Source organism: Drosophila rhopaloa, unplaced genomic scaffold (assembly GCF_018152115.1).
Source record: "Drosophila rhopaloa isolate 14029-0021.01 unplaced genomic scaffold, ASM1815211v1 contig_150, whole genome shotgun sequence".
Taxonomy (NCBI): domain Eukaryota; kingdom Metazoa; phylum Arthropoda; class Insecta; order Diptera; family Drosophilidae; genus Drosophila; species Drosophila rhopaloa.
Genome location: NW_025335029.1, coordinates 600,856 through 612,860, shown reverse-complemented (window position 1 = coordinate 612,860; position 12,005 = coordinate 600,856). Strand labels below are relative to the sequence as shown.

Below are 12,005 nucleotides of genomic sequence, written 5' to 3'. Positions count from 1 at the left end.
GCGAATGGTAATCAGGTCGATAGCCCAGAGGGGCGACAGTGACAACGCCAGAGCGTTGTATTTCAAAGATACTCGGGCGCTATCTTATCGGGCGGGGCAAAACATTCGGTCTCCGGCGTAGACTTTTTGCCAGTTATTTGCAAATTTCCAGCCAACCAAGCAGAGCGCACTTTCCAGCACACCGGATACCCAAGATACTTATCGGATATATCACTCCTCGATCTTCCACAGCTACGAACTCTCACAAGATCTGTTGGAGAAGCAGATCGAGCTGCTGGAGCGCAAGTACGGCGGAGTGCGAGCCCGCAACGCAGCGGTCACAATACAACGCGCCTTCCGCCACTACATGATGGTTAAGAAGTTCGCCTCGATCACAGCAATGGCAAAGGCCGAGAAGCGTCTCAGTCGACGGATGGTGGTGACGGCCAGTAGCTTGGGCTTGGCGGAGGAGGGTGCCTCCTCCTCGTCGGCCTACGGCAGTGCCACGGAATCTCAGCTCGCCGAGCAGCAGCAGCAACAACTGGCGACGGCACAGCAGCAGCAGCAACAACAGCAGCCACGTGTCACCATCATGGCGGGTCCGGCGGGAGCGGCTTCTCCGGGCTTATCCCGGACACCTCCAACACGATCGCTTTCCATGCGGGAGCGACGTCAGCTGGACTGCAGTCCCATACCGCGTAGTCAGTCAGGTGAGTAAAGATAAGCCAACACCCGTCACCGGGATATCAAATAGTGTGTCTAGAGTTGCATCAGTTTACGGTTTTCGGAAGAGAAAGATTAAAATTTCCTAACTTAATCAGTTGTGTACATCAGCCTAACTATCTCATCAATTAGAAAAATAGTAAACATGCAAAACAGTTTAGGTTTATGAACCTGAAGAGTTAATATATGTATTAAGTACCAATAGTAACGATTTTTGTTTCATGTCTTTGCATAAAGTTCTTCTGACCCTAAAGTTCCTCAAAAGTTCCAAGAGTTAATTTTATGTTATTGGTATACTTTATCTTTTTGAAGTGACCCTTTTGGTGACTTTTTAAAGCAAATATGAGCTTAGCGAACTCGAGGTCTTGAAAATTAAATGGAAATTGAAATGTAAACAAGATAATGTTGCGTTTTTCAAGTACCTACAGTAATTTAAATTTAATTAAATAAACATTTAGGTGTGCGATGTTTATTAACGAAATGTTCATCTGCAATCTTTTGTACTCACCAAAAAATACCAGGCATAAACAATTTTTGCGTCTTAACTTTGTTTTGTCAAACAGTATTAGGAATGTTGAGCTTATAAGGAAGGTCTTTGATCTCTTATCAAGGCATGTTTGATCTTATCAAAGCAATCAGAATAAAATTACTTTAGATTAGCATTTAGAAATTCAAATAATGACTTGTAAAGTGTTTTACAAGAAATCAGGCTAGGATTTACCTGACTTAGAACACTTTTATCCCAGGTGGCAACTAACTCTAAATATGAAATACAACTAACTTTTTGCCTATTTACAGGAGCTTCTCCCGCCTCCATATCCAGCTCGACAGTCAGCACTTCGGCTCTGGCCTCCCATCCGCATGTGAATCTGTTGCACGCGGCCGAACCGCATTATTACAATGCCCAGGCGCTGCCCACGGCTGCCTACTACACTAGTTACCATGGATCGCCGCACGATTTGAGCTATGCCAGCTCGGCGGACACCTCGCTAAATGCCTCGTGGGTGAACACCAGCGGCCACTCCCCGCACACACCCTACTATTCGGCAGCCCAAATATACATGCGACCCAAGGGCGGCAGCACCACGCCCACGCCCAGTTGCAGCGGCAGTACTGGAAGCGGTAGCGGGGGCAGCGGCAGTGGCAGCAACAAGAAGGTGCCGCCGGAGGTGCCCAAACGCACCAGCTCCATCACGGCCCAACAGCAGACGCAGCTTCTTTTGCTGCAACGCCAAACACCGCCGCCTCCTTCGCTTCTTAGGACCAATGGTCTGTGCAAAACCGCTGAGAACGGCAGCTTGACCTCCGTGCAGAGTTCCGGATCGGATTCGAGTGTTACCTCAGCGGAACGCAACCTCAATAGCGATTTGGGCTCCGATCGCAGCAACTCACCGCACACTTGGAAACGAGGAACAGCGTTGAATAGCTCCCAACAGTTCTCCACGCACTCGGCGGATTCAGCGGGTGCGGTATCAGGCGGAGGAGTTGGAGTGGCAGGAGGAGCCGGTGTCTATGCTGCCCAGATGCAGGCAGCCGTTGCAGCGGCCACGGCGGCAGGAGGATTGCCACCAGCCGATGATCATGCCATCTCCTCGCATACAAGTGCCGCTCAGTACGAGCAGCATGAGCAGCAGCAACACGAACAGCAGCAATTACAGGCGGCAGCTGCTGCGGCTGGAGTGGCCCAGAATTATAAGATGTCGGAGACGATACGCAAACGGCAGTATCGCGTTGGACTCAATCTGTTTAACAAGAAGCCGGAGAAGGGTATCACCTATCTGATCAGGCGAGGATTCCTCGAGAATACACCACAAGGTGTGGCTCGTTTCTTGATCACCCGTAAGGGTTTGTCCCGCCAGATGATCGGCGAGTATCTGGGCAATCTGCAGAACCAGTTCAACATGGCCGTGCTCAGTTGCTTTGCAATGGAGTTGGACCTGTCCGGACGCCAGGTGGATGTGGCTTTGCGAAAGTTCCAGGCCTATTTCCGCATGCCTGGCGAGGCACAGAAGATTGAGCGGCTGATGGAGATATTCTCGCAGCGCTACTGCGAGTGCAATGCGGACATCGTGGGGCGACTGAGATCATCTGATACGGTAGGTCTTTAAGCTTATTATAATTTAGTTCCCCTCTAATCATTTAATGTTTATTTTGGCAGATCTTTGTCCTGGCCTTTGCCATTATTATGCTGAACACGGATCTGCACACACCAAATCTTAAGCCGGAGCGTCGCATGCGCGTCGAGGACTTTATCAAGAACCTTCGCGGCATTGACGATTGCCATGACATCGACAAGGACATGCTGATGGGCATTTACGACCGCGTCAAGTCCGACGAATTCAAACCCGGCAGTGACCATGTCACCCAGGTGATGAAGGTCCAAGCCACCATTGTGGGAAAGAAACCAAATCTAGCGCTGCCCCATCGCCGCCTCGTCTGCTATTGCCGGCTGTACGAGATTCCCGACGTGAACAAGAAGGAACGACCTGGTGTGCATCAGCGCGAGGTGTTCCTGTTCAACGATCTGCTGGTCATTACCAAAATCTTTAGCAAAAAGAAGACCTCCGTGACGTACACATTCCGCAACAGTTTCCCGCTGTGCGGCACCGTTGTCACCCTGCTGGACATGCCCAACTATCCGTTCTGCATTCAGCTCTCCCAGAAGGTGGACGGCAAGATCCTTATCACCTTCAACGCCCGCAACGAACACGATCGCTGCAAGTTTGCCGAGGATCTCAAAGAGTCCATTAGCGAGATGGACGAGATGGAGTCACTGCGCATTGAGGCCGAGCTGGAGCGCCAGAAGTCGGCGCGCAATCGAGCCCCTGGCAATGCTGAGAATCGTGACAGTGGCGTGGCCGACGTGGAGGTCTGCCCCTGTCCCTATCAGCCGGGATCACAGGCGCCCGGCGAACAGCCTCCGAACTCTGCTGATTCCTCGCAACAACTCAAGCGCAGTGCGCTTAGCAACAGTCTCCTCGACATGCACGAGCAATGTGAGTTTACCTCATAAATAGATTGCTAAATAGCTTGTAAGCTTTTGAGTTAATCACTTTTGCTTTAAACTTATGATGAGCTAACTAAAACCTCATGATTAATGTATTAGAAAACAAGTATTATTTGTTATTAGATTTAACAAATTGTTTGACTTTACTGACTCGACTTGTATAATCTTCCAGTTGGCAATGAGAAACCTCAGCGACGAGGCAGCGTTGGCTCTCTGGACAGCGGCATGAGCATCTCGTTCCAGTCCACCACCACCTCCAGCGCCTCCAGGGAAAATGCCGCCGCGATTGCAGCCGCCGCTAATGCAGCTGCTGCAGCCAAGATGCGATTTAACATGCCACCAACGGCGGCGATCGCCACGCCTAGCAATGTATATGCCGCGCCGGGAATGCAAGCTTATACCCATGCCAACTTTGTGCAGCAAACGCAGGCCGCTTACATGCTGCAACAGCAGCAAATGCTCCAGCAGCAGGCACAAATGCAAGCTCAGGCACAGGCTCAAGCACAGGCTCAAGCGCAGGCTCAAGCTCAGGCTCAAGCGCAGGCGCAGCCACTAACTGGGCGTATACCGGGGCGCGAGCGGAAGGCTTCGCGCACGGATGAGAACGGACGGTCGACGGAGGTCTAAGTCATCTATTGTACATTTTAGTTACTGAGCAAAGCGATAATTATTAAATCTATATAGCATATAGAATGAAATATCTTGTATAATCCGAATCGAAACGAAACCGAACGCCATTTTCTTTGACACCTAACACACACAGCTTACGAGTATATAGTGAATTCTTAAATGTTCCTTCGTTTTCTGCTAATATTAATGTAAATATATTAAACATTTGTCTGTTTCACACTATCTACACACTAAAATAAGTTTCTAAAACTAATTGTATATACATCAGCATAATATTATACACCCACAATCTACGCAACTATTCTCTAAATATGCATATGTATTAATTGTGTAATTCTAATCTTTCTCCAGACTCTTTAAAACACCAATTTACCCTGGGCAACTTCTAGGCCCATCCCCCATTTTGATATAATCCTCTATGAATTACAAATGCGATTTATGAACGTAGTTTTATTAGCATATACTAACACCTTCCCCCTGTTAAGTGCGCGCTATGTATATTATATGTTTTCCTTACCCAACATTATGTTTGTGTAACTAAAAAATGAAGTTCGTATATACCGCGTGTGTGTGAATATACCCTGAATATTAATTTAAAAGCAATTAGCTATAATTATTCATATTTATAGAGCCAAAACTACCCAAAACCTAAAATATTAAATACGAGTATAACAAACACGAAGTATATGAAAACAAAACAATATGTATATGAAAAAGCAAAAGACTTAAAAATTTCAATAAATGAAAAGAAATAATACCAATGATCAGTTGATCGCATTTTTTATTTGCTGAGATATTACTTTTTTCAGGGACTGAAAATAAGAGTTCATGTTCAAACAAATTTAAAAAGAGTAATGTTATTAACTCTTTGGAAAAAATACATTATCTAATTGTGGTAAAGTGATGGGAACGATAGTTTAGGACCTTTTAATTTCAAGGGATTACATTTGAGATTCTGAGGGGCCTTCAAGGGAATTTCCTAGAAAAATCTTTTATTAACATCCAATCAATAAAAGCAAATGGTTTTCGTTTATATCGTTTTTATTGGTGATTCAACTTATTTTGTATTATTGCTGACTTTACTAATTAAGGCCTTGTACAAAATTATTGTATTTTTGTTTTTAAGTGCTAAATTCTAGGTTCGTAGTACATCTCTGTTCTGTTACGGTTCGTGTATAGATAGGATTGCATTTGGGCGTTGTTAGTATAAACAATTACTTTGAATAATGTACACAAAAGTAAGGATAACACATAGTATTTTTTGTGGATTTTTACATAAATCGGATTGCTTAGCCAGAAGCCGCTTGGCGGTGTGTCTGTGGTAGATAAGCAAAATACGAACTGGCATATGAAATAATAAGTATTAAAATTAATCTAAACGTATTTTGGCACTGTAAATAAAAGTTTGCTTCCGATAAAACCCTAAAACAAATACATACAAATTGCTGCTATCGAATGGGGAAAACAAATCGTAATAAATTACACAAGATTGCTTGCCAAATGCGGAGAGTAGATAACTCCTATCTAGACCCTAAGATTTTGTCGTTTGATTAAACTAAGAGGCTGTCGTCTCCGAAGTACCCACAGTGCTGATCTCTGTCGGGTCGGAGGCGATGCCCTTTTAGACCATGCCAAAGTCGGTGCAAACGGAGGCAGTTGGTCCCGCCGCCGCCGGCTGGTTGTTCTGCTGCTTTTCCTGCGCATTGTTTGCTGCCGCTGCCGCCGCCGCCGCTGCTGCCATATTGAGTTCCACCAGGGTATCAATGCTGTTGAGGCTCACACCCTGTAGGATCTTTCTCGCCGCCAGGGATGTAAAGTTAAATGACAAGTCGGTCAGACTGGGAAAATTGTACAGCTCCTCGCCGCCATTGGCCAACACGTTGCCCATTCCTTGCTCCAACGATTCCTTGGTCAAACTAAGACGCCTATCAATGGCCTCCTTATCAAAAGATTTATCGTTGGCCAGATCTTTTAGTGCCAAATTGGGTTCACTGCCCAAGGGATTACTGGACTTGTGGAGCAGATGAGCCAGCGCCAGTTCATCGCCATTCATGGAGCACTTTTGCAGCTGACACACGGACTCGTAGCACAGGTTCTTGAGGTCGGTACTACTGTTCATCATCATATTATTGCTCTGTGAGGCACCCACATCCTTGGAATTCTTCTCGTAAAAGTGCAGGTTGCCCACCGAGCCGGCAATCTCAAAATCCTGCTTGGCCAGCGCCGCCAACTTCAAAGGTGCATCTGCACTGGGCGAATTCGGCTGGGATTCATTCTTCAGCACATTGTTCTTATACGCAATACCATTGGCCAATTGGAGGCACAGTTTCCGGCTGTTATTCATGGTGGCATCGTTATTCGTGTTCTTGGCGTACTTCCCTCCATCGTAAATGGGAGTCTCCGGTTCCACGGCACACGTGTTCTCCGGGGAACTCTCACTGATGAAAGAGATGGAGTCGCAGGTCTCGGAATTGGCCTCCGTTTCGCTCAGTGGCTGCTCGGAAACGGTCTCCGGCTTAACTGGCGTCGAAGTGGCCACTGGAGCAGCCGAAGTCTGCTTGGACAAGGTTTTCTTAATTATCTCGCCCTTCTCGTTAGTCATCGTCTCATTATTGATGATGAACACATTAGAGTTCTCCAGCATTTTGCCATTTTCCAAAGTAATCACACTCCTAACTGGTGAGTTCTGCACAAAGATCTTGGTGCTGGGGATGCTTTGGTTCCCATTCGAGGTGGTCACTTGCAGGGTGATGGAATTGTTGCTACTGGAGGTGGGCACACCATTGCTGCTGCCTGCGGGATAGATCATCTCCTCCAGGATGCGACTTGGTGTGCTGGCCCTTTGCCTTTGCGCCTGTGCCTCTGCTACTCGTGCCCTCATGGCCTGATGACGTGGTGTCCCCCGTGGAGAACCATTCAGCAGAAGTATTGAACGAGAACTCCCGCCATTACTGATTGACGTTGGTGCTATCACTGCCGTATTGGTGGAGCACTGCGAGTCCAGACTAGAGTGGCCACTGGTCTTCTGGCTGAAGGACACCTTGCCGCTGTCGATGCTTGATGGACCACTGGCGAGCATCGAGGTCTTGCAGGACTCCAGGCTCGAGGGACCACTGCTCTGCAGGCTCCGGTACGTGGCCTTATTGTCCAGGCAGCTGTTGATGATCAGACCGTCCGTGTGGCGCTTGGCCGCCGTCGCTTTTAGCGTGGCGGATCGTGATGGCGAGCTCTCAAAGATGTGCTTCCCGATCACCGACTTTTGGGCCGTCTTTGGCGGCGTGGGCGTCACCGATCCACCGTGGCCATGACTCAAGCGGGACGAGTGATTCGTCTTGGCCGTGGTGGCCGGTATCGACTGCGTGGAACGAGGTAGCGAACTGCTGCAGTACACCGGCGATCGGCGGCGAATGGGCGAGCAGTCCCTGGAGGAAATCAGAAACGTCGACTCGCTCGACATGTGGCGCCGATGGCGACGGGGCAACGTTGAGGAGCGCTGGCTCAGCTCCGAGCCGTCGTAGAACGTCGAGTTGGACAGCGTGTGGGCCACTGGCATGTCCTGTGGAGGGAGTTAATGAAGGATTAAGTTAATAAAGGATTAAGTTAATAAAGGATTAAGTTAATATGGCTTATTTTATCATTTATCATTTATGGATTGCATACAACTAGCTGAAAAGAGAAGCCTTTCAAATATTATAAATCGATTAAGTTTAATTTAAGCTAACTTTTTGTATGTTATATTATACCTTCCACTATTAAAAACATAAATCGTTCTTATTTAAAAACTGCTTTAAATTACACAAGCTACCTAAATTCTATCATTTATATTTCTTACCTACCTAGAAAACTTTCATATCCAGTTTTCCAAGGCTAAATATAATATAGTCTAACTAATGGTTTTTGATTATCCGGTTAAGTTAATTATTTGAGCATAAAATTTAATAGTGGTACAAAAATGGCTTACAATTAAAACATTGGAGTTTTATTCAAATTTTGTGGAGGTAAAAACCGGGTTCTCAAACGCCTAACAGTCTGGTGAAAACTATTTCCTTTTCATTTAGTTTTATCTGTTGATCTTTATGATCTATAATTTATTATGGGTATTTTCTATTTGTTTATCTAAATTGCTATTTTCATTTAAATGCTTACGTGCTCGGCCGTCTGGGTGCCCACGCTGTGCAGGTGAACGGCTCTGGTGTTGAACCACTCGGCTGGAGGGAATTGGGCCGAATAGGTTTCAATCTGTCGCTGCTTGGCTCGACCGCTGCGTCGGAACAGGCGTGAGAGCAAAGATCCTTTTTCTAAATGAATAAATAACGACAATAAGAAGTGATATTCCATATTTGGGATCCCATAACTCACTGGGTGATGACGAATCTGTGCTTTGGTATTCCGAACTGCTGCTGTCCGTGGTGTTGAGCGTTTGGGCGTAGGTCTTGGACAGACTTCGTGTGGAGGCGCAGCGTTGCAGGCGCTTCGACGAGCCAAAGAGCCGCAAACTGTGCCGCCGTTCCAAGCTGCGCGGCGTCGGAAACGAGGCACTGCGTCGCTTCGCCGCCCTTGGATAGATGATCTTGTCATTGGGATTGCCTGTAAGTTATTTAATGATCGATAAGTGATGACATTGATTAGCATTGATGGAGATGTGTACTCACCGCCGCAGATCACATCCGCCAGATTCGTTTGGATGCACTGATGGGTGAGGTCGCCGTCCCGCTCCGTTGAGATTTCGCCGTAGAGTGAGTGCAAGGCCTCGGAATTGGACATGAGCATGGTGCGAGCCTCCTGGGGGACCACATCATCCCCGTGCTGCTGCTCCTCCTCCGCCAGATGACTGTAGGCCAGGCTCCCGTTCAGCTGGTGATGATTGCTGCGCGGCCTCGATCGACTCCGTCTGCGTCTGGAGAAAATCAGCATTTAGTCGGTGTATTTAGTTTATAAAAGACTATTCCACTTGATGTTTAAAAGCTTTACTATCTGAGAACGATTTCAAATTTCAAGTCAATTCGAAAACAATTGACTAAGATATGAAAATAATCTTTTGCTCATACTAACGAACTAAAACCTTTACAAGCTTTACAAGTTTAATACAAAAATTAATTGAAATTTACTGATGTTACTGATATTTTATTTGATCAAGATATAGTTTATCCCGTTAATTAAGTAAGTCTAAAAACATTTAGTAGTTTTATAAATTCGTATATATTTTCTACGAAAACTGCTATATATTTTTGGATTGTTTTAATACATATTTTTTTTCATATCACGTGGATGTAACCAATTAACCAGTTAAACTCACTCTGGTGTGAAGATAAAGTATCCCTTGGAGGTCTGGTAGATCTTCTGCTCCTGCATCAGCTGGGCGAGGGAGTCGTAGATGACCTCGGTGGCGGGCGTGGTCATGTGGGGGAAGCGGGCGCCCAGCTTGCCCCGCACATGCTCGATGGTGGCCGACTGACCCTCGGCGGTGAGGTCCATGATCACATCGCAGAGCGCCTCTGGAAGCGGCGTGAACTGTCCTTGAACCGTTGGCGTCACTATGCAATCGTCAATGTCACCTGGAAAATGTCAAGGGGAGAGGTGGTGTGGTCAGAAACACGGCGACATGTGCAATTGGCCCGCTTATATGGCTAATCACTGGACAGACGACTGCCCCATTTGGTCACCTAAACTTGCTCGCATTTTTTCCAACAAACTCGACTGTTTTTGCTGGCATTTTGGGTGGCCACCTGGGAGACTTGCCTTGGCTCGCCTGGCATTTTGGCCACGTTCGAGTGACGGGGTAATTAAACCGCCTGAATTGAGTTTGGCTTTTAGTTTGACCTCTCCGTTGCCGGGAGGTCATGCGAAATCTGCTGGAATATGCATGAGATGACTATCGATTCTCTGGGCTCAGTGAAAAATGCACTTAAAAATTTTAGAAAATAATGAATTAATATTGCAATATATTATATATGTATATGCTGTGCATTTTAAACGAAATTAAATCCGAAATTTCGTATATATTATATTGCAACATTCATAAATCATAAGTGTCACCTCACTTTAAACAAATATTTTTTTGATTATTTTACTATTTTTCTCTTTAATCAGAATTGGCGAATGTATAAATGAATAAAGAGAAAATTCACATATTGAATTTTTTTGTACTTTTTGTAAATGTTTAAATTGCTTTTTAAGATTTTTACTAATATAGTAATCTTATTGAAAACATCCTTTGTAATATGAGTATTTTGGTATAATCATGCATTAACGACCAGTGTTAAAAGCATTTTCTCCCTGTTATTGCAGCATCATCCGCTGGCATCGCCGTATATGGCAGTTGCATCGTTCACGCGGCGTATACTTAATTAAAACGCGCTCCCATCAGGCAGAAAAAATCAAAACAAAGAGAAGAGCGCTGCACACCTTGCTGTCGTTTGATTATTTTTACCTGGTGTTGCCGCATCGTGCCCGTAAATTAAATGCGCCTCCACAAACGCTTCCTACTTGCAACTTAACCTCTAAAAAAGTAGCAAAAAACCAACGCCAAGCAACGCCCCCGAGGCAAGTGTCTAGTGGCATGCCTCAAAATTGCAATAATAAACAGAGGTATATAGAGACAGAGACAATGACATAAGACAGAGAGGGGGTATGGAGGTGCGATGACTGCAAAATCAGACCAAGTGTGTGACGACCTCCGTTTTGGCCGGGCTAAGAGATGCAGGCACACAGGCGCACAGTCACAGGCACAGGCAAGCCTCTTGGCCACAAACGTCCTTGCGGCAGTTGCATAATCAATTTTTCAAGTTTTCACTTTCCGTTGCAGCCTGCGGCTGTAAAATTACACGGACAGAAATGTCATTTAAATTGGTACGAAATGGTATAACAATAAAAATGTCGTTGTTATTCCGGTAGTCAAATAATAAATTTTTAATCTCGATAGTTATTTCTATAGAAAAAAAGTTAACATTTGTTTTTGCCACACAAGCCATTGAATTGCTTCTATATAAAATGATTGAATTTATAATTTTACAAACTATTTTTAACCTTGATAGTTTTATGATAACGATTTTCATATAATTTTATGTTTTATTACCTACAAACCCTTAAAGTGTTTCTGTAACTTTATTAAAACCATCTTCTAAATTATAATAATTTATAAATAAATTGAGTTTAATTTATAAACTAGCTGTATACCTATATTAATAGGTTACTTCCATTAAATAAAAGGTTAGTGAACTAAGTTTTAAAATTACGGGTCCATGGTAACCCAGTACTACATTGTCTTAAGTTCCAGATTTGGAATCCCCTTGATATATTTTTCTCTGTGCACCTATACCCGGCAGCAATTTGCGCCATCAGCCAAAGACAAAATGCCATGTGGGATGCTCCGGCGTCAAGGACAATTAGCGGCAATATCCAACGCAGCTTGCAGTTGGTTGTTTTGAGTTAGCAGCTTGCAATTTTGACTTTGCAGTTGGCAGCAGCTTGCAGTCTTTTTCAAACGAAAATAAAAAAGGAAACAGTCTCCAGAAATCCGCCTTTCCCTCTCACCCCGCACTTTCACATCGCAAATTTGCTAAGCGATTAATCTTTGGGCCGCGCATTTGTGTGGCGTCACTTGGAGCTGCACTCAATCTCCATCTCGCCAGGCCCCAAAACATTTGTTGTCCGCCAGTTAGATGCA

General features: G+C 45.2%; 2 protein-coding genes across 6 annotated transcripts in view; one reads left to right on the top strand and one right to left on the bottom strand.

Moving 5' to 3' along the window:
• LOC108037026 (IQ motif and SEC7 domain-containing protein 1) overlaps nt 1–5,096 on the top strand; it is a 44,612-nt gene extending 39,516 nt beyond the window's left edge. For all 5 annotated transcript variants that reach the window (XM_044456716.1, XM_044456720.1, XM_044456719.1 and 2 more), the window contains 4 exons: nt 232–689; nt 1,501–2,798; nt 2,861–3,698; nt 3,882–5,096. In XM_044456716.1, coding sequence (XP_044312651.1) covers nt 232–689; nt 1,501–2,798; nt 2,861–3,698; nt 3,882–4,336 — 3,049 coding nt within the window. In that variant the 3' untranslated portion in view covers nt 4,337–5,096. The remainder of the gene's footprint in view (nt 1–231; nt 690–1,500; nt 2,799–2,860; nt 3,699–3,881) is intronic.
• A 266-nt stretch (nt 5,097–5,362) lies between these two features.
• LOC108048084 overlaps nt 5,363–12,005 on the bottom strand; it is a 63,525-nt gene continuing 56,882 nt past the window's right edge. Inside the window, exons 5-9 of the mRNA XM_044456721.1 lie at nt 9,636–9,894; nt 8,992–9,236; nt 8,699–8,926; nt 8,486–8,637; nt 5,363–7,895 (exon numbers count right to left, since the gene is read on the bottom strand). Of these exons, the coding sequence (XP_044312656.1) occupies nt 5,961–7,895; nt 8,486–8,637; nt 8,699–8,926; nt 8,992–9,236; nt 9,636–9,894 (2,819 nt within the window). The 3' untranslated portion in view covers nt 5,363–5,960. The remainder of the gene's footprint in view (nt 7,896–8,485; nt 8,638–8,698; nt 8,927–8,991; nt 9,237–9,635; nt 9,895–12,005) is intronic.